Genomic DNA, 23,368 nt, shown 5'->3' with positions numbered 1-23,368 from the left:
CCTACTGTACTTTCTCTCTCCTACAGAACAACCAAACCAGACCCAGAACTAGGAGCAAAGTAGAAATGCCACCAACAATGGCTACAACTACCATAGCCATGTCACATTATCCCTCAACCCTCGACTCTCAAGCTTTCCCAACTATTGTCTAGCACCGGTCAGGCATCGTCAACCATCGACTATCATATTCGGATATTAATTTTAAAATGAAAAAAATGTAAAACAAATTAGTTTTTTATTTGATTTTATATTAATTTTAAAATTTTAATTTTTTTGCATTCAAATTTTTGCGGATTTGGGTATCCGACATAAGGTTGAAAATGTTAAATTCAGAAATTTTACTAATTCATATATCCAAAGAATATTGCTATTTAATTCAGATTTTGATAATAAAAGTTGGATTTTTTGAATTCAGATTTTAAGGTAAATTTGAGGATTTAAATAATCCAGAATTTGTAAATATCTAACCCACTACCATCTCTAATTAATGGGGTAATAGAAAGTTAACATAGCATATTATATTGTCATTTCAAATGAAATTTTAGATTAAATTTTACAACTAATATTATATTTTTCATTTGTAATAATTTCATTTCATTTCATTTATTTCTTTTTACTAGAAAGACAAAAAAAGTATAAATATTAACCATGTAATTTGACCTAACATTTCTTGTTTGAAATAATGGTATAACATATTACATCAACTTGTAGCTAGTTAATAACATAATAAATTGATAATACTAATGAATATATAATAATTTTTCAAATTTAATGAACAAAATATAATTTAAACTATATATAATTGATTAAATCTATAATTTACCTATCATTTTAATTAAGTTTTAAATTCATATAATTTAACTTTGGAAAATAATATAAACCCAAAATCTAAAATAACTAAAAAAATTTTATGAAAAAATGGTGGCGATGATATTTTAAATTTTTAAAATTCGGTGATTAAAATATAATTTAAATTATATGACCCATCATTTTATAGAGTGATAAATCGAAAGTGGGGTATAACTTAACTTTGAAGAAGATAATATAAATCTAAAATAAATCAAATATTTATTTTATGAAAAATAATTTAATTTTTCTTTTTGTATTTTCATGTCTATTTTATATTTATATTTAGGGTTCATGGTTGTTCTTTTCAAGAATATCATCTTCAAAGTTTAAACTTATATCTCTCTTAAAGAATATAGTATACTTTAACATTGCATCTAACATTTGTTGATATAATCTATAATAATTGATATTAATCTGCAATTATTTTCTTTGGTTGGGAACAATTGTAATATTAAAATAGAAATCTTTTGATATATTTTTTATATAATGTCTAAAATTACTCGTAACCCTTTTCAATTCATAAATATGAGGATAACGCACTTCAACACACTTGAACATACGTCCTCTTATATTGACAACAAACAATAAAAAATCAAACCGCTAAAACTTGAGTTATAGACTTACCTCGTTGTAACATCCAACACCTTAATTGGTATTATCAAGGTGAACATCGAACACACTCTTTGAAAATGAAGAAAGGGCATTGGTGCCTTCACTGAAGTGATTTCGTTTCGTTGTAAATTTTTAAAGTAATTAAATATATAAAAATTACCACATATTCATTTAATATTATTTGTATAATGGCTTTAATGGTTTTTATAAGTAAAGCAAATTTTATAAGTAAATATTGACTTATTGATTACTTAAGATTTAATTAAAATTAAGTTGCATTAAATGATTAGATTGCAACAAGAGAAAACAATTTATGTTAGTAGTTAATCTAAATTGTTCATAGACTATGGGGTCAAATTAAATAAACGACTAATATAAGCAATATTATGTTGTCTATAAGTTCAATTAGAGAGATAGCTTGTCCTAGCTATCGAAACAACTTCCAAAAAGAAAGATATAGATGCAATTATTTGAATTGACAATACATTAGATATGAACCAAGTTGAATTTATCCTATGATCTTAAGGTAGTGGGTTAAATGTTATTATGTTGGGTATATGACTTATACATGATAACGCTTCACTCACAGTAGTTGAATAATAGCTCAATAAAAGTAGTAAATGATATATTCTCATTGACATTTTTTGTATTATGAAAATGAAACATGAGATCATGAGTCATTTTTTGGTCAAATTATTTTATCATTACTAGTATGAGTAATGACCATTTTCGTTACGGAGTGTACAGTTTTCGAAGTTGTCAAAATTAAAACATATTTGAAAAAAAATAGTAGAAGAGACAAATAGGGTCGAATCCACAGGAATTAATAAAAATTTTATTCCTTCAGCTAAAACAAATAAAATAAAGGGGAATGGTGGGGTTTTTACTTAAAGAAAAGTTAACAATTAAAATTAAGGTTTGGAAAAAAAAACAAAGAAAGCAATAATCAAAATTTTGAGAAAAATCGATGAGATGAAACTCTAGTTGAAGTAAATTATTCATTTGATTTAAGAGTTTGATCATTGATGCAAAGATGATTTTCAATGTTCTTTAATAAATTGGTTATAGTTGCCGATAATTGTCTAGCAACCTAATCTCTTCTTATCTTATTGATAATTAAGACAATTGTCATTAATTACTTCCCTTATTGACAAACAATCCTATAATAATCACTTAAAAATTTAATCTATCAATAGCATTAAGAACGATAGACACACAATCAATGTATATTTAGGCTAGATCACATGCCCACACTACACAAATAATCATACAGTAGTCACAAATATTAGAAATCAATAGTTTGACTAATTATCTAATTGGCAAATCAGTTGTTCAAAGCTATCAAATACAATTAAGAAGGCCATTGTATGATTTTAAATGGGCCATTGTATTCTTGTTTTAAAAGGCCAATTAAGGAGGCAATTAAAGATGTCATATTACAGGGTTTTTCTTTTGAAGGTTACAAGATGTAATCACTGATGAGTTGTGGTGAGAGTTTTCATGGTAATTAGGGAGAGAATTTTGTTTCTAAGTTACGACTTTGTATTTGAGTTTTGAGTTCGTACATTTAGTACATTTAAGTTTATTTTCTCCATATTGTACTCTCCTTTGTTTACTCATTTAGTGAAAAGTCGAAGCCTCTTTCACCCATATTTTTTATCCTCTTTGGAGGAGTTTTCCATGTAAAATATTTGTATTCATGGTTCTCTATTGTTCTTGCTTGTTGCCTAAACGAGTGGATCCCCAACAAAAACTCATGTAAAAAATAATGCCTATTCAAAATAAGAAAAAAATTTCAATTTCTTTACTAAAATAAGGTATAGAAGTGGCTAAATATTACCAATTGAAATAATTTATTGCTAATTCATATGCTAAAACATGCCTAGAAAATAATACTCCAACCAAATGTAAGATAAATGATTTGCATTATGAAAATTGTGAATGAATGGACAAAATGATGAATAAGAAATAGATTGCATGAATTACTATATGCACAAAATGTAATTTCTCAAAGAGGCAAAAGATGACTTAAAATTAATTGATTTTCTTTGAATTATTATTTAATTGAATGAATAAATTAAATAATTGAGTGCAAAGTGAAAAATTAAATTACATAATCATCGTAATCTAAATGTATTCGGATAATTAAATAAATTTATCCATAAATTTTAATTAAATAATTAAATATTTCAGCTTAATTTTTTCATTCAAGCTTAAAAAATTGGACCCATTTAGATTGGCCCAATTGGCACAAAATGGCATCGATGTCGTGGCATAGGGAGTGCCCTCCATTAGTGTGTCATTGACTTTGGCTATCTTGAGTCTTACATGCATAAAACTCTCCCGATTTAATTAATTTGCAGCTTTGAATTAAAATTAAATTTTGTATATTTTCCTTTATAAATACCCTATTTGATATAATACAAATTATTAAGAGAAACTCTGCAGCAATTTTTTTGGTATTTTATTTGAATATTTTAGTATATTTTCTTGAGTTTGAGATTTTAAATTGGGAGTAATTATAATTGCAATTATTTAATAATTATAATTTAAATTTATAAGTTTAAACTTTAGTTGCGAGTTAGAGGTTTGCGCAAAGCTTTTCTCAAGGGAATCTCGATTTTTGTTTTGTTTTCGATTATTTGAGTTAGAGTCTACTCTCTAAACAATTATGAGCTCAAAAATAATGAAGAAGATTAATTAATTGAAAGCTTAAGCATTCGGATTTTAATTCGGGTTGATAGAAAAGTCCAAACACCTTACTTTAAGCACATGCCACCCTTAAGTTTAGTGTAATATATACTTACCCCATATGGTTTCATGAATGCCCATTTGGTCCCCCACTCCCCTTTAGTTTGAAGAATATCCCATAAATTTCCTTGAGTTCTGTCGAAACCACCCCTTTTTCACATATTTTAAAATTTTAAATTTAATGAAAATATGGAGGAATCGACTTTTGAAAAATAAATACATGGAGTCGCCACCGATCTTTTTGTTTTGGTGTGATTGGGTCACCTAAGAATTTGGTTATTTTAATAAAACGCTTTTGATTTACTAAAACGACGATTCTGGTCTACGAGAATATGAGAAAACGGGCTCGGGAGTCGGTTACATATGAGGAAGGATTAGCACCCTCATTACGCCCAAAATTGGTATCAAATCGATTAAATATTGTCCTTATGTCTAAAATTAAAATGAAATGTGGTTCTTTTTAATAGCATTTGAATAACCCAAGTTATTTGCCAAAGATTCTCTTGCGTAAGAGGAATATGGCATCACGTCCAGTACGGTAGGACCTGATTCTTTATGCCCTCGAAAACGTGATAAATTTCGACTTCCAAAGGTTTATATGTTGAAAACCGTAAAAGGATGTCCAATTATTTAGTCCAACGAGAAAATCAAAACCCAGCACAGTAGAGCACGATTCCTCGAATTCCTGAACATCGAACATTGCCTCACCTTAGAAAGTACGAGTGAAATTCTGAAGGGATCTTTGATTTTCTTGAACAAATGAAAAAGCGCAACCTAGTACGACAGGGCACGATTCTCAAATTGCCAAACATCGAACATCGCCTTCGTTTTTAATAAACGTGAACAAAAACCTAAAGGAATATTCGATTGTTTTGAACAAACGAGAAATCACAACCCAGCACGATAGGACATGATTCCTGAATTGTCAAACCCCGAGTATTACCTTCGTTTTAAAGGATTTTAAAAAGATATGAGTGAAATTTTGAAGGGATATTTGATTGTTTTAAGCAGACGAGAAATTGCAACCCAGCCCGTTAGGGTACGATTCCGTGAATTCCCAAATATCGCATATCGCTCTCGTTTAAGGGATTTTTTTTAATAGCCGTGGGTGAAATTCTAAAGGGACCTTCGATTACTTTGAGCAAACGAGGAATTGCCACCCAACACGTTAGGGCACGATTCCACGAATTACCAAGTATCGAATATCGCCTTTGTTTTAAAGGAAATTGTGAAACCAGCTTAAAACACATTAATTTGATTTGAAATAAGACGAAATGGATTACAAAATTTGGGTTTTATAAAACCAATGGCGACTTCACTAAGGATAGATATATAATGTTTGAAATGGATGTTATAGAATGAAAGTTCGAATCAAATTACACGTAAAATATGTTAAACACGAATTCATTTAGAAGTTAATAAAATACACGGTAATGTAAATAATGTATGTAATATGAAAGAATAATAAAGACATATGGCAAGATATAATGCACTAAATAAATTTACAAAACATATAACTTTTTTAAAAATAATTATTTGTAAAAACATAGAAATACCTACAAGCTTAAATTAATCTTATAACAAATTATAAAATGGACACAAACATTTTGAAGATGGCGTATCTATTCAAAGTTAACAAATGTATATACACATAAAATGGTATTTAAATGCGAGACTTTAAATCAAAACAATACATAATAAAATGTGTTCTAAAAGAAAGACTTATATACATAAAATAATATATATATATATAAATAAATTTAAAAGAATTTGTAAAATAAATTGTCATGGGACTAAATATGCACATAAGATTAAATTAATTATAGACTTAAAAGACACACTCCTATGTATAAAGTATTTTTTTGTATAAAATATCCATCTAAAGATGACCATATACCTATAATAAAAGGGAAACGATTTAAATAATATATACACCATGGAAGGTTTTAAATAACAAAAAGGTATGATAAAATACATGTTATATACATAAGGTTTTAAAGTATATATATATAAATAAACTTAGGAATGATTGTTTGTAAAAATATCATAGAAATATATATAAGGAAAAATGTTTATTGAAATATATATATGAAAAATTAAAATGTATAAGGCATTCGAGAATAACAAAATGCTTTGTTAAATATAATCTTTAGAAATGCATACACTAGGTTTATAAATGCACATATACCTATAAATATATTTAAAACAATTATTTGTAAAGAATACACACTTTAGTAATACATCCAAGGTTGAATCAACTTCATTATAAACTACACGTAATAAACTTAAAAACATATTTTTACATATAAGGAAAACTATAAGTGTAAAGAACATGAATTTAATAGTGTATATAGATTAAACATAGACATCAAAATATACATGCATATAATAATAATTTAAAAGATGTATTATATTGGATTATGTAATATAGTATGAGAATAAATTTAAAAGAAATCGTATATATAAAATAATATAAAGATTAATAATATACATAAAATAATATACCTTATTATAAAGTATACACATGTATATAAAAACATTTCAAACGAACAAATTTAAAGAAAAATGAATAAATAGACTTATATAATTTTATATAGATATACACACACGTATATAAATAAAAGTATGAATAACAAACTAAAACCATACAAAATTAATAACATACTCCAAGATTATATACTAAATGGTGAAATAAAAAAGAAAATCGAAAATAAAAGGGTTTCAAAGAATAAAATAGAAAATGTCGAAGATAATGAATAAAAAAAAAAGGCTCAATTGAAACACAAATAAAACCGAAGGGACATTTAATAAATAAAATAAGTTGCTGAAATTAGAAGAAGGACTAAAGCTTGACGCCTACAAACACATAGGGACTAGAACTGGCAATGTACTAGATCCTTAATGTGCTGCGTTTAGGCACGAATCCGACTGCAAATAAGCGCAAACTATAAGTCCAAATTAAAAAACTCAGGGAGTCTCGAACGAACTCAATTAGAGGCTAATATAAAAAAGAGGGACTAGAAGCACAAATTCCCCTCTACCACGACGAACGCGCGGGTCATGAGGGCGCTGAATCGGGTCGGTCGGGTTTAACTACACGACACCGTTTTGGAGCCATTGAGCTGGACTCAAAACGATGCCGCATGAGGTCCCTTAAAAGGGCTAAAATCTGAGGATTCGGCCTCACAAACCCTAACTCCCTTTTTCTTCAGCCGCACCTCTATTTTCTCCCTCAAAAAAGCACCAGCCCGCCGAAGGTGCGGTGACCGACGCCCCAAGCTTCGAAGTATGGCCTATTTTGGCCTCAGATCCCCCTTCTATCTCCGATTACAACGAAGTGATAGGGGACCGACGGCCTAGAAGCGAGGTAAGTCCTCTGTTTTTTTCGTTATACAAAAAGAAGTCAAAGCGAAATGAAAGAGCGATGGAACTGATTCAGAAGAAATGAATGAAATTCATGAAATCACCTTTTTCTTCGGTTCCTTTTTCTTTTGTATTTCAGTATGTAAAATGTCTGTGTTTGCCTCCTTTTACAAAGATTAAAGACTATGGCTTTTTCCCTGGAAAAAAGAAAAAAGTAAAAAATATACAATTGTTCTCTGTTTCTATTCGCTGCTATTGTTTTGTTGTTTGTCTTCTTGCAGGTACGGAGGAGGATGTGGAGGCACGAGGGGCGCTGGGGCATACGAGGGTCGTGCGTGGGAGCTTACGGATGCTGGAGGCTGCGGCGCCAAGGTGGAAACCCTAGGGTTTCTATGGATAGTCTGATCTTGGGCCATTTGGGCCCAATTTATTTTATTTGGATATTGGGTTATGGGTTTTAAATGTTGGGTCTAGGGTCATATAAATTGGGCTTGGGTAGTTTTGATTTTTGGGCTATTTAACATTGTAAATGGACTTGAAATTTGGTTATTTGGATTTGTTTTTTAATTTTAGTTTTGGGTTGTTGGGCCTGGGCAGATTTGGGTCCTTACAAGTTCTATTTACTCCGCAAATTTTAAATAAAAAGATAATAACAATAAACTGAATTTATTAAATTATTTTACGTAGAATTAATTAGTTATCATTCTTAGGAGGGTTTTAATGAAAATAATTGATTAAAATATAAAATTAAAATATTTCAAAGTAAGTATTTTAATTAAATAGTTAAAAATTTAACACGTATTTTAACAAAAAACTATTAAACTAAAATTAAAATAGCTAACAAAAACAATATATATTGTCTTCACTTGGATGGAGTGATAGTTAAGGTTTTTTACAGACATCCATATAATACAGGTTTAAATTGTGTGACTTCCATCCCTAATCCCCAATATTGTATCAAAAACAAAAACAATGTATAATTATTATTGCTAATCCAAGTGAGCATATATAGAGATTTCCTTGGTGAATAACTATGTGAGTCTACATGGTCCACATTATTAGGCACCTAACAAGGCGTTCCCACTGTGTGAATCACTGCCTTTTCAAGTATTCAGGCTGTCATCTGAGTTAAGAGACGAAATCCCTTATTGTTTATGTCCCACAATGTGAATTATATATAGATTTATTCTAATATAAGTTTGAATATCTTCTTATAATAAATTCAGTTGTGTTTTTAATGATTAATTATGATTATAATTGTTTGGATGTATTATACATAATTTAATAGTATTAACAATTCAACTTTTATTTTTAAATTTGAAAAATAAATGAATTAAATTTTTGAAATCAACCAAAGCAATCATTACACTAAGAAGAATAAAATATTTAAATAGAGTAATTTTCGGACTTTTTTATTTAAATAACCCAAATAATTTAATTAAGTATTAAAATGACCTACTTTTTTAATTAAACACTAAAATGACTTGAAATCTTTAGTAAAAGTTGGTAGAGCCAAATTATATGGCGCCACCAACTTGCCACGTCAGCAGGGGCATAAAAAATTAATTTTTTGGTGGAACTATGTAAAATGGCGCCACCTGTATAAATACCATGGAAATATTGCAAGTTTTGGAAAAATAAGGGACTTCAAAACAATTTTTCATTTTCTGGTAGAGCCAATTTAAATGGCGCTACCAGACCTGACACCCTTCTGATTTTTTTTTTTACTTTTTTTAACTCTTGTCTTTTTCTTTAATTTTTTTCTTTTTTAAGTTTTATATTTTTCTTATTTTATTTTATTTATTTATTTATTTTATTTTTGTTATTAATTTTAAAAATTTGAAATACATATTTGAAATATTTTATAATATATATTTTAAATTATTTTTAAATATTAAATATATATTTTAATAATATAAAATATTTAAATATTTTAAAGATATGACATTTCAAATTTATTATTATTTTTTAATATTTTAAATATTATTTATTTTTTATAATATTTTAAATTATGATTTTAAATTATTTTTAAAGATATTCGACTTTTTAATAAAATAACCCAAAAATTTAATTAATTATCAAAATGACCCATTTTTTTAATTTGGTTCCTCTAACTTTTACTGGAGATTTCGAGTCACTTTCGTGTTTAATTAAAAATGAGTTATTTTGATAATAAATTAATTTTTTGTGTTATTTTTATAAAAAAGCCAAGATATTCAAACTATTTTTAAATTCTATTTAAAATAAAAATAATATTTTATTTTAAAAGTGAAATTTGAATTAATTAAAATAAAAATATTTGCTAAAAAAGATTTATTTGTTAAAAATTAATTGATTTAAAATATATGATTTTTTAATTATTTTTGAATATTAAAAGGTTTAAAATCATAATTTAAAAGGTTAAATATCTTTAAAAATAATTAAAAATCATATATTTTTAAATAATTTCATTTTTAACAAATAATTTTTTTAACAAATATTTTTATTTTTAATTAATTCAAAATTTTCTTTTTAAATAAAATATTATTTTTAACTTTAAATAGAATTTAAAAATAGTTTGAATATCTTGATTTTTATAAAATAAACTAAAAATTTAATTTATTATCAAAATAACTCATTTTTTAATTAAACGCGAAAGTGACCTGAAATTTACAAAGAAAAGTTGGTGGAGCCAATTAAAGAAATGGGTCATTTTGATAATTAATTAAATTTTTAGTTTATTTTATTAAAAGCGAATATCTTTAAAAATAATTTAAAATTATAATTTAAAATATTATAAAAATTAAATAATATTTAAAATATTAAAAACTAATAATAAATTTGAAAGGTCAAATCTTTAAAATATTTAAATATTTTATATTATTAAAAATATATTTAATATTTTAAAAATAATATTCAAAATTTAAAAATAATTTAAAATAATTTTAAAATTTTAAAAATATATATTATAAAACATTTCAAATATACATTTTAAATTTTTAAAATTAATTTCAAAAATAAATAAATAAAATAAAATAAGAAAAATTTAAAAATTTAAAAAGAAAAAATTTAAAAAAAAAGTAAAAAAAATCAGAAGGGTGTCACGTGGCGCCATTTAAATTGGCTCCACCAAAAAATAGAAAATTATTTTAAAGTCCCCTATTTTTTCAGAACTTGTAATATTTTTATGGTATTTATACAGATTGCGTCATTTTACATTGCTCCACCAAAAAATTAAATTTTTATGCTTCCTGTTGATGTGGCAAGTTTGTGGCGCCATATAATTTAGCCCCATCAACTTTTACTGTAGATTTCAGATTATTTTGGTGTTTAATTAAAAAAATAGATCATTTTAATACTTAATTAAATTATTTGAGTTATCTTCGTATGAGAAATGATTGTATGAGACAGTGACGCCACGTCATCTGTATCCCTTTCCTTTATGCCATATCAATATTCTTATCCTAAATTTTAGGATTTTATCCTGAATTTCAATATTTTAATTTAGATTTAATTTTTTTCAGGATAAAATTCTGAAATTCAGGATAAGAGTAATGATTTGACATAAAACTATTGGAAAGGGATACAGATGACGTGGCGTCACTGTTTCATACAATCCTTTTCCATCTTCGTATATACCCAATCAAAAGAACAAAACACAAGGTGCAGAAACCATGGATATTACAAAGCATCAAAACTAGAAAACAAGAAGCCAAATATACAAAAGAAGGTTCAACTACCAACAGCCAAGAATTCACTGCTTGGCTTCCGTCTCATAACCTGGAGCCATTGTTTTATCCTTAAAGGAATGGATACTTGACACAGTGCCTGAACTTTGAGTTTGGCTTCTGCTGGAGGCACTGGTATAGGATGAAGTGGCTGCTGAAGATGTAACAATGTTGTCTTGCAGAGCCGCAATGTATATTGGAACCGGCATCTCGCGTGGTAAACTGGGCGGTGGGGCTTTGGAACCAAGGATTTCGATAGCCTGTGTTATGGATGGGCGGTCAAAATAGTTTGGGTGAGCACAAGCCATCCCAACTAACAGCAACCGCTCCATCTGTTCTGTGTCGTAGTTTCCAGACAATCTTGGGTCAGCAGCATCCAAAAGACGCTCTTCCCTATACAATTCCCAAACCCAATCCACCAGTTTTGTCTTGAATCTCTTGCCATTCCTTTCAATTACAGCTACGGCCTTCTTTCCGGAGGCTATTTCTAAGGCAACAATACCAAAGCTGTATATGTCGGATTCCTTAATGGCTTTGTATGTGTCAAGACACTCGGGTGCTATATAACCATCAGTCCCAAGGATCAATTTTGTTGTTTGAGACCCTTGTCCGTGGTCAACAAGCCTAGCCAGCCCAAAGTCACCAAGCTTGGCATTGTAACTCAAATCCAACAGAACATTACTTGACTTGATGTCTCGGTGCAGCACGCATTGGTCACATTCTTCTTGCAAATAGAACAACGCTGAGGCCACTCCCATTGTGATTTTATACCTTGTATCCCATGTCAACAAGCATGGCTCTCTATGTAGATGGTAATCGAGACTCTTATTTGGAAGGAACTCATACACAATGAGGAACTCCTTATTGTCATGGCACCAACCGATGAGTTGGACCAAATTCCTGTGCCTCAATCTGATAATAGTGGTAATTTCGGATTCGTACTCTTTCACCCCTTGTTGAGAATTTGGAGTTATCCTTTTGACAGCAATATTGGAATTGATGTCCCTCAAGAAGCCTAAATAAACTTTTCCAAAACCTCCCTCTCCAAGGAGACCTTCATCGGCAAAATTATTGGTTGCAAGCCAGAGTTCCCTGTAGGAAAACTTCCTAGGTGCTGTCACCATTTCCATGTCTACGTTGACAGACATGGTCCCATCTTCTCTCATCCTTCTGTACTTTCTCCTCTTGCAGAAAAGCGAAGCCAGACCCAGAACTAGGAGCAATGCAAAAATGCCACCAGCAACGGCTAGAACTACCCATAGCCATGTCTTGCTCTTCCTTTTGGGGTTGATTGGAGGGCCTGGCGCCAGATTTGGAGGATTGCTGGTTAGATTCATGGAAACCTGTAAGATGGAGCTGAAATCCCAGGAATAAATAGTGTGTAGCTCAGATAATCGTCCAGTGGATCCGGTGAAGCCAAAAGTGACCCATTCTGGTAAATATAGACTAAGATCCAATATTGCAGAAAGACTAGATGAATTTTGACGAGTAAGGTCATCAGCATCACGTAAAAGAACGCTAAGGTTTTTTGTACTAGAGTTGTAAGTGATGAAAGCATCAACTTTTCCCCCATTTTCAATATCATTCCACAGCCATTCGACAGGGTGGAATGAAGCCTTTACAGAGTTGAGATCAATGGCCACGTGATCTGACATCGTCGGAGGATCCCATAGGTTGCGAAACGTGTCAAACTCCACTGCGACAAATTTAGAGTTGGCGTCTGAATCGCAAGTTTGAAGTCCCAGGCAAGCACCTACGGAGTTAGGAGGGATTTTTGAACCATAGGGAGCAAGGAAAAACGCAAACCCATCAGCCCTACTATCACCTTCATCCCCATCTCCGAAGGACTTATTCAAGGAATTGATGGCGAAAGAAAATTGAGTGGTGAAATCTGCAAGTCGGAGATTCCCAGATGAGTTGTCCCAAAGGTGCATTGGTTGGTGATAAGTAGCTCGACCAACTCTATAGATTAAAGCCTTGCCATTTTGGTTTGTGGTGAGTTCTATTGCGCCACCTGATGCTGTTGCATCATTTTCAAACTCTATGCTAGGCGTATCTGAGGTGAAATTAGTCAAAGTGAAATGGATGTTACCATTATCAATTGATGCAGCCATAGGAAGGGTGTATAACAATAATACTATGAAGAAAAATTCAGGTTTAAGAGATTTGAGATGCATATTCTCAGCTTTCTTCATTTTCAGAGTAAGGATTTTGAGGGAACTTGCTGCAAACACAAGCTAATTCATTGCTCTTCAGGTATGGAAATAAACTAAAATAAAGTTTGACATTCTTGCCATACATTGGACCCTCAAAGCATTGTATTGAATCCCCTACTTTGTGGTTGATATTTACAAATTTAAACAAATAAATATTACATACATTTATTTTTATATTAAATTAATATATTTTTTATATGCAATATAATAATGTAAATGATACTTAATCAATAATGTTAACGGTGATTTATAAAAGTTAAATTAAATAAAAATTTATATATAATTCCATAAAATTAAAATTTATATTATTTTATATAAAATTAAATTTCAAATAAAGTTTTAATATTTATTCAATAAAGGAAGGTGCCAACATACCCAACTACATCACTTTATAAATTAGTCTAGCTGCTTATTTTTGGGTGAAATTTATTTCAGGCCAGTTTATTTTCTTACAAGTGCTTTTAATGGACTGATTTTCGGGGTCCATCAATGACAATAGACCTGCGAAGACTTTGAAGATTACCCGTATACGTAATTAGGTAATAAATGCCAAATTTTTTTAATTGATTTTAACTCGATTGGTATAAGTACGGTTGGTAATGCAGGAGGATCAGTGGCGAATCTAAAGGGGGCTGGACTTCGGCCCACCTTAAAATGTAAAATTATTATTTAAGCTCTTAAATTTTTTTAAAATTTTAAATTAGTAAAGGTAAAATTATACTTTGGCCCCCTAAAATTATAAAAATTTAATTTAATCCTTTAAAAATTATAAAGATATAGACAATAAAAAATTAAAATTTCATTCAGCCCTCCTAAAAGGTTGTTCTGGCTTTGCCCTTGAGGAGAATGTAGGTTTGAGTATTTTGAAATGCATTCTTCTTATTTATGAGTTGAAGAGGGACTATGAGTAGTTTTAAGCATTGTATAAAAAAGAACAGGCATAATGTGTTTCAATATGTTTAGACTAATATTGGATTATATCTGTAGTATTAGTTGATACACAATTTTAATTTTTAAATCAATTTTAAAATTTTAATAAAATATTACAGATTTTATTATATATGTATACATGTGAAAATTATGTATTTAAAATACAGATTTATGTTTAAAAATAACATACAATAAATAATGAAATGTATGGTTTGAAATTAATTAATAATAACACATGAAATATATACAATATTAAAATAAAAATTAAGTATAGAACAAATTTATTAAAAATATACTTATTAAGGTTTCATGTAAAAACTAAAAATACTTTAGTTCAAAAATATAAAAGATTAAAAACACGAACATAATCATAATTGATATTTTCTTTTGTTTTTGTTTTTTAATTATTTATTGAATAAATTTTGTATGCTGAAATGACATTAAATTATTAAAATATATACAAATAATATGGTATTCCAGTTTTATATAAATTTTTTCTTAATAAATAATTGAATTCTTCTAAGGGCTCCACTTATTGTGGTCATAAATGTCTATAAAACTACAAAGACTTTAGATTAATTACAAGTCAATGGGTCTCCTAAGAACAAGTTCGAAATGATTTTTTGATAAGATTTTATATATTTGTACATTTTGCTAAGAAAATTAAACTTTTATTAAGAACGAAAACAAATCATTACTTTACACTTAGAAAACCATAACAAGAACAAAATTTAAATCTAAGAATAGTAATCTTCGTAGCCAATGAAAACAATCATTATCTTCGGAGGACTTATTGAAGGAATCGATGGAGAAAGAAAAATGAGTGGTGAAATCTGCAAGTCGGAGATTCCCTGATGAATTGTCCCAAAGGTGCATTGGTTGGTAATAAGTGGCTCGACCAACAATATCGTTTACTTGGTTGGTGGTGAGTTGGATTGCGCCATCTGATGCGATTGTATCATTTTCAAACTCTATCCTAGCCATATTTGGGGTGAAAGCAGTCAAATTGAATTGGATGTTACCATCATCAATTGATGCAGCCATGGTAAAATTAATAAGAAATTCCGTAAAAAGATAATGTGTTTCAGTGTACTTGAACCTACATTCTTTTACATTAATTATAGTACTTATAATAATCGAGTTAAGACTCAATTGAATTTTATAATATTATATTTTCAAATACAATTTTAATGTTTATTCCATGAATGGAAAGTTCCAACGCACCCCCCACCCCCAACTAAATTATAAATTATTTTATTTTGAGTCGGGTCATTTTAAAGGCAAAGACTTAGAATATTACTGGTATATGGAATTAGGCAATAAAGAGTACACAATTAGGATTGCTTTATCGTAACCTTCATGTTGGAAGATTTTCATGGTTTAGTTTGACTTTTCATTTTAAATTTTAAATAATTTTTAAAATTTATTTTGGTGAATTTTGTTTAAATTTATTTAATTAAGCTTTCAATTTATTTCCATCAATCAAAATGAAAAAAAATATAGAACAAATTTATTAATAAATATATTTATTAAAGTTTCATATAAAAATAAAAATTAATTTAGTTCAAATGATACAAAAATGTTTTATATGCACGGTGTATTTGGTTTAAATCTCATTATGGAGTATTGATATATAAAATATAAAAAGTTAAGAATACCCACGTAATTGTATAACTTACTTTATAAATGCATAATTTTTTTGATAATTTTCTAACTGAATTATGACTCGATTGATAGGTGATACCAATTCAATAATTTTTTTAAAAATAATATAGATAATAATTTAATTAAGTTATTGAATTTAGTTAATAATTTTCTAACATGTGTTGCTATTTGACATAGATATCAGCCTGATGATCTATTCAATCTGATAAATTATATAAATATTAATTTAGATAGCACTTTACATCTTTAACCAAGCTTATTAAGAACGAAAATAGATCGAATATCTGTATTTTTAAAATTATTTGAATCTGATTATGCAAATATAATTAAAGAGTTAAATTCGTTTATTACTCGCAAATTATTTTAGTATTATTATATGAATCCAAATTCGAATTAATTACTATTATCCGAATTTGTAAAAGAAATTTCAAAAGTTTTACTTAGCCATGCATACACACACAAACATTTCAGGGGCTCAAATCTACAAATCCAACAATAGGCCCTCCTTTGATGTACTGTTCAAATTAGCAAGTTGGAATGATGAATCTAAAAATCTAATTAATAGATTTAATAGTGGTCGATAGTACTAATATTCAAAATTCTAAATTTAAAAAGTATAAAGATTAAGAATGATGAATTTAGAGAATGAATTATAAGTCTACAACTTTATGTATACTATAAGAATAATATTAGAATTTAACAAAATAAATTTAATTATTATTGTTTAGGTTTAAATTTAACTAATTCAAAAAGTATAGAAACTAAAATTGACTAAATTAAAATATTAAGACTACAATTTTAAAACTTCAAATTACAAGAATTAAATTTAACCAATTCGAAAAATATAAGAATTAAAATTGATCAAATTAAAATATCAAGATTACAATTTTAAAACTTCAAATTAAAGGAATTAAATTGAACCAATTCGTAATGTATAAAAATTAAAATTAGTCAAAAACTTCGTAAAATTAACAATAAAGCAAGATACACAAATAACAAAAGTTGGACCGAAAATTAGGAGCACTAACTTGAGTTAATAAACTCCACTCAAACATCCACTTCTATATCTATTAATTTCGTTAGAACCTATCAAGAGATTATACGAAATAAAAATATTTAAAATACAATTAAAATTTTCATTAAACATAAGTAACTAACTTTAAAAATTTTAATTATTATATTCATGTAAGCACCACTTATCAATCCATATAGTTTAATACTAGATTTCTTCACACACTCACTACCTTAGTGATAATTTTTTATATCTCACCCTATAAAATAAAAATAAATATTCATATAAAATAATAAAATATTTGTCGGTGGTTTTTTCTTCTAAATTAATTTATCTTTATAACTTTATTAATATATAAATTTTTATGAATGTATCTAATTTATCTTTTATATTATTAAATTGATATATCAACTCAATCATGAGCTTAAATATAATATATATAAATAGACATGATATTAAAGTGAGAACAAAATTTTCATCTAATTAAATTATCTTTAGACATTAGATTCTCAGTGGAGTCTAGAGACAAAATTACTCATTCAGAATAATATCAATCCATTGAGGAATTATATGTGCATTCTCAATTTATATTTAAATAGCCAACCAAAGCAATCTAAGAACACTAAAATCTTTAAATAGAATGATATTCGTATATACCCAATCAATAGAACAAAACACAAGGTGCGGAAACCATTAACCATGGATATAACAAAGCATCAAAACTAGAAAACAAGAAGCCAAATATACAACAAAAGAAGGTTCAACTACCAACTGCCAAGAATTCACTGCTTGGCTTCCGTCTCGTAACCTGGAGCCATTGTTTAATCCTTAAAGGAATGGATACTTGACGCAGTGCCTGAACTTTGAGTTTGGCTTCTGTTGGAGGCACTGGTATAGGATGAAGTGGATGCTGAAGATGTAACGATGTTGTCTTGCAGAGCTGCAATGTATATTGGAACCGGCATCTCGCGTGGTAAACTGGGCAGTGGGGCTTTGGAACCAAGGATTTCAATAGCCTTCGTTATGGATGGGCGGTCAAAATAGTTTGGGTGAGCACAAGCCAGCCCAACTAACAGCAACCGTTCCATTTGTTCCGTGTCGTAGTTTCCAGACAATCTTGGGTCAGCAGCATCCAAAAGACGCTCTTCCCTATACAATTCCCAAACCCATTCCACCAGTTTTGTCTTGAATCTCTTGCCATTCCTTTCAATTACAGCTACGGCCTTCTTTCCGGAGGCTATTTCTAAGGCAACAATACCAAAGCTGTATATATCGGATTCCTTAATGGCTTTGTATGTGTCAAGACACTCGGGTGCTATATAACCATCAGTTCCAAGGATCAATTTTGTTGTTTGAGACCCTTGTCCGTGGTCAACAAGCCTAGCCAGCCCAAAGTCACCAAGCTTGGCATTGAAACTAAAATCTAGCAGAACATTACTTGACTTGATGTCTCGATGCAGCACGCATCGATCACATTCTTCTTGCAGATAAAACAACGCTGAGGCCACTCCCATGGCGATTTTATACCTTGTATCCCATGTCAACAAGCACGGTTCTTTATGTAGATGGTAATCGTGACTCCTATTTGGAAGGAACTCATACACAATGAGGAACTCCTTATTGTCATGGCATCAACCGATGAGTTGGACCAAATTCCTGTGCCTCAATTTGATAATAGTGGTAATTTCGGATTCGTACTCTTTCACCCCTTGTTGAGAATTTGGAGTTATCCTTTTGACAGCAATATTGGAATTGATGTCCCTCAAGAATCCTAAATAAACTTTTCCAAAACCTCCCTCTCCAAGGAGACCTTCATCGGCAAAATTATTGGTTGCAAGCCTGAGTTCCTTGTAGGAAAACTTCCTAGGTGCTGTCACCATTTCCACGTCTACGTTGAAAGAAATGGTCCCATCTTCCCTCATCCTTCTGTACTTTCTCCTCCTACAGAAAAGCCAAACCAGACTTAGAACTAGGAGCAAAGTAGAAATGCAACCAACAATGGCTAGAACTACCCGTAGCCATGTCTGTTTCTTCCTTCTGGGGTCGAATGGAGGGATTGGTGGTACATTTGGAAGATTGATGGTTTTATTCATGGAAACTTGTAAGTTGGAGCTGAAACTCCAGGAATAAATAGTGTGTAGCTCAATGCTAGATCCAGTGGATACGGAGAAGCCAAAAGTGACCCATTCTGGCAAATATTGACTAAGATCCAATGTTGCAGAAAGATTAGATGAATTTAGACGATTAAAGTCCTCAGCACCAAGTAAAAAGACACTCAGGTTTTTTGTACTAGAGTTGTAAGTGATGAAAGCATCAACATTTCCTCCATGTTCAATGCCACTCCACGTCCATTGGACAGGGTAAAAAGAAGTCCTGATAGAGTTGAGATCCATGGCCACGTGATCTAACCCCGGAGGATCATATACATTGGGATACATATCAAATTCCACTGCAACAAATTTAGTGTTAGCGTCTGAATCGCAACTTTGAAGTCCCAAGCAACCACCTCAGAGTGAGGAGGGATTTTTGAGCCATCGGGAGCAAGGAAAAACGCAAACCCATCACCCCTATCTCCGGAGGATTTATTCAAGGAATCGATGGAGAAAGAAAAATGAGTGGTGAAATCTGCAGGGGCTTCCTTGATGAATTGTCCCAAAGGTGCATTGGTTGGTAATAAGTGGCTCGACCAACACTACCGTTTAAAGGCTTGTTTCTCTGGTTGGTGGTGAGTTGGATTTGGCCACCTGATGCGGTTGTATCAGCTTCAAACTGTATGTGAGGCATATTTGGGGTGAAATCAGTCAAATTGAAATGGATGTTACCATCATCAATTGCTGCAGCCATGGTAAAATGAACAAGTAACCCCATAGGAAGGGTGTATAAGAATAAAAATATGAAGAGAAATTCAGGTTTACGAGATTTGAGATGCATATTCTCAGCTTTACGAGCTTTCTTCATTTTCGGAGTACGGATTTTGAGGAAAGTTGCTGCAACACAAGGTAATTCATTTCCTGGAATAAAATAATTCATTCCTCACTAAAATAAAGTTTCGACATTCTTGCCCTACATTGGACCTACAAAGCATCGTATCGAATCTCCTATTTTGTGGTGGGAATTACTTGGACAAAGATAAGAATTTTTTTTTTCTTTTCTGTCAAATTCATTTAATTATATTATTTTAAAAAACTATTTATTAATTTATATATAAAATTTGATGCTACAATTTGATTTGATGTAATTATATATAAAATTTTAATTTTAATTTAGTTGTATATGTTTAAATTGCATGCATTTATTTTCATACTAAATTAATATAATTATTTGTGTATACAATATAATAATGTAAATTACATTAATTCGATAAAATTGTTAATAATTTGTGAAGATTGAATTAAATAAAAGATTCATATATAATTACATAAAATTAAAATTTATATATATGATATTATTAATTAAATTAAATTTCAAATACAATTTTGATATTTATTCAATAAAGGAAGGTGCCAACCTACCCCAATTACAAGTTATAAATTAATTTGGTCTTGTTGCTTATTTTTTTGGGTGGAATTTATTTTAATCCAGTTTATTTCCCAGCATGTGCTTTTAAAAGCATGGTTTATGGGGTCCATCAATGCAAGACTTGGAATAATTTTTATGAATTAGGCAATAAAAGCACAAAGACTTTGGATTAATTACAAGTCAATGGTTTCTCTTAAGAACCGTTCGAAATGATTTTTTTGATAATATTTTATATATTTGTTCATTTTGCTAAGAAAATTAATTCAACTTTTATTAAGAACCAAAACAATCATTACTTTACACTTGGAAAACCATAAGAACAAGAACAAAATAGTAATCTTCATAGCCAATGAAAAGAACAAATTACTAACCAAGAACTCACTATCTGTGTCTGAACTTGGAGTCTTTGTTTTATCCTTCAAGGAATGGTTATTGGAACCATTGCCTGAAGTTATTGGGTTTCGCTTCTTCTGGCACCACTGGTATGAGATGCCGAAGATGTAACAATATATTGTCTTCCAAGGATGTCGATAGCTTGTCGGGGCTCCACCACGAGACTGCATAAATATGTGCATTATTGGGGGTCTATCAATAACAATAAAACTGCCAAGACTTTTACTATTACAAGTCAATGGACGTGTTAAAAACAAACAAAAAGCAGTAAGGAATCCAACCAATGTCTTCATTGGTATCATCAAGTTTAACATTGAACACACTCTCAGAAAAAGAAGAAAGGGGATTTTTTTTCTCTTTTTTTTTTTGCTTCGTTCAAACTGCACTGACAAAAAACAGAGTAGCGTCCAAGAACTAAAAAATTAACAGCAAAACAGAATAAAGAACACAGTCCAAGCACAAAACATGTAACCTGCTAATTCTTCACAACCAAACATCACCACCAAGTTTTAAACATTTGCGTCCGATTAACATCTGCCATCGCCAAGGAGAAGCCATATCATTACCTTTTTTTTCCGCCAATGAGAAAACGACATTTCCAACCTTCATCTTAGCGATCTCAATCTCTGTAAAAGCTGATTGAAGCAACCAAGGTCTCAAAACCAATCTCAGCCTCCTCAGCATCATTTGCGATGACAGCACCTGAAAATATCGCCACTATAGCAAAACAGGTTTTTAGCGGCATTTTTGTGGCGCTTGGGAAAAAAAAGCCGCAAAAGTTATACAATAGTGGCACTAATAGGAAAACACCGTAAAAGTTTAGAGCTATAGCGGCGTTTATGGTAAAAATGCCGCAAAAGGGCAAGCATTAGCGGCGTTTATGATAAAAATGCCTTAAAAAAATAATAATTGTATTTTAGGGTTTAGATTTTAAGATTTAATATTTAAGGTTTAAGGTCTATGATTTTAGGGTTTATGGTTTAATATTTAGAATTTTAGATTTAGGGTTTAGTGTTTTAAGATCTATGGTTTATGGTTTGTGATTTGGGGTTTAATGTGTTGTAAATAGGGTTTTAGTGTTTATGGTTTTAAGGGTCAAGATATTAGTGTTTAAGGGTTAGGGATTTTGATAAAAGTGACAAAAAAAATAAAATTATTTTAGGGTTTAGGTAAGCAATAAGATTATTATTTTTAATTACTTTTGTACCTTTTAATATATATAGGGTTTACAATTTAGGGTTAATGGGCTAAGATATATATTTTAGGGTTTAAGATTTAGGGTACATATAATTTAGAGTTTAGGATCTAGGGTTTAGGCTTTAGGGATAAATTTTGAGAAGTTAAATTTTATGAGCTGCACAAAAAATTAAACTCATGGACACAAACTCTTCGTAAGGAAGTTTGGTTTTATTGTTTTAAATTATTTTCATACACAATTATTAAATTTTACAAATTAAATATATTGTTAGAAACAAAACAAAATTAGTTTAAAGGAATTTAATAAATAATTAAACTAAAAAAAATTATTACTATAGAAGGTAGTCAAAAACGCCGCAAAAAACATATTACTTTAAACAAAACGACGCCGTTTCTCTAGAGGCATTAGCGGCGCTTGGTCGAAAACACCGCAAAAAATGATTTACTTTAAATAAAACGGCGCCGTTTTCGGATGCATCTTTAGTGGCTTTAGCGGCGCTTTCCAGAAAATGCCGCAATAAAGCGACTATTAGTGACGCATTTGAAAAAAACCACAAAAAACAATTTCATTTAATCAAAACGTGCCGTTTTGAATAGGTTATTAGCGGCGTTTAACTCCGCAATAGATCGACTTTTAGTGGGGCAATTGAGAAAACGCAGCAAAAAAATTACTTTAATTAAAACCGTTTTTGTTCGGGCATTAGCGGCGCTTTGTAGAAAACACCGCAATCGATCGACCATTAGTGGCGCTTTTGAAAAAACGCCGCAAAAAGTATTTTACTTTAATTGAAACGTCGCCATTTTTGGTAGGGCATTAGCGGTGCTTTGTTGAAAACGCCGCAATGGATCGACCATTAGTGGCACTTTTGAAAAAACGCCGCAAAAAGTATTTTACTTTAATTGAGACATCGTTTTTTTGGTAGGGCATTAGCGGCGATTTTTAGAAAACGCCGTAAAAAACATTTAACTTTAATGAAAACACGTCAGAGCTTTAGGGGGTTTAGCAGCGCTATCTTATAAACGCCGTAATAGATCGACTTTAACGGCGCTTTTCAAGAACGCCATAAACGGTCAACTTTTTTTTTTACCAAAATGGCGTCGTTTTCCTTTCTTACATTTTATCCTTTTTTCATACCCGATACTTAGCCATATCC

The 23,368-nt window shown here is 30.0% G+C and overlaps 3 protein-coding genes across 3 annotated transcripts; all 3 read right to left on the bottom strand.

Annotated features, from left to right (window-relative positions):
* Positions 1-11,112: 11,112 nt before the first annotated feature.
* Positions 11,113-13,643, bottom strand: LOC108460187 (L-type lectin-domain containing receptor kinase IX.1-like). Its single transcript, XM_017759563.2, has one exon. It carries the CDS (start codon positions 13,475-13,477, stop codon positions 11,309-11,311), a length of 2,169 nt encoding a protein of 722 aa, XP_017615052.1. The 5' UTR covers positions 13,478-13,643; the 3' UTR covers positions 11,113-11,308.
* A 4,090-nt stretch (positions 13,644-17,733) lies between these two features.
* LOC108458538 (L-type lectin-domain containing receptor kinase IX.1-like) lies at positions 17,734-19,545 on the bottom strand. The gene has a single exon (XM_053026732.1). It carries the CDS (start codon positions 18,617-18,619, stop codon positions 17,927-17,929), a length of 693 nt encoding a protein of 230 aa, XP_052882692.1. The 5' UTR covers positions 18,620-19,545; the 3' UTR covers positions 17,734-17,926.
* On the bottom strand, positions 17,734-21,704 carry LOC128291613 (L-type lectin-domain containing receptor kinase IX.2-like). The gene is made up of 4 exons (XM_053026813.1): positions 21,513-21,704; positions 21,007-21,181; positions 19,802-20,116; positions 17,734-19,554 (listed from the first exon to the last, which is right to left on the bottom strand). Exons 1-4 carry the CDS (start codon positions 21,702-21,704, stop codon positions 18,737-18,739), a joined length of 1,500 nt encoding a protein of 499 aa, XP_052882773.1. The 3' UTR covers positions 17,734-18,736.
* Between the last annotated feature and the right edge of the window lie 1,664 nt (positions 21,705-23,368).

This window comes from Gossypium arboreum, chromosome 4 (assembly GCF_025698485.1).
Source record: "Gossypium arboreum isolate Shixiya-1 chromosome 4, ASM2569848v2, whole genome shotgun sequence".
Classification (NCBI taxonomy): Eukaryota; Viridiplantae; Streptophyta; class Magnoliopsida; order Malvales; family Malvaceae; genus Gossypium; species Gossypium arboreum.
The sequence above is the reverse complement of the archived record's forward strand: the minus strand, read 5'-3'. Positions and strand labels throughout refer to the sequence as shown.

Excerpts from the sequence above, each read along its gene's own strand:
- LOC108458538 (XM_053026732.1), bottom strand. The coding sequence starts at position 18,619 with ATGGGAGTGGCCTCAGCGTTGTTTTATCTGCAAGAAGAATGTGATCGA.
- LOC128291613 (XM_053026813.1), bottom strand. The coding sequence starts at position 21,704 with ATGATGCTGAGGAGGCTGAGATTGGTTTTGAGACCTTGGTTGCTTCAA. Across the intron at positions 20,117-21,006 it reads TCCAAGTTCAGACACAGATA|GAAATGAATTACCTTGTGTT; the intron begins GTGAGTTCTTGG and ends ATTTTATTCCAG. Across the intron at positions 19,555-19,801 it reads GAGAAACAAGCCTTTAAACG|TGGAATTTGATATGTATCCC; the intron begins GTAGTGTTGGTC and ends AATTTGTTGCAG.
- LOC108460187 (XM_017759563.2), bottom strand. The coding sequence starts at position 13,477 with ATGAAGAAAGCTGAGAATATGCATCTCAAATCTCTTAAACCTGAATTT.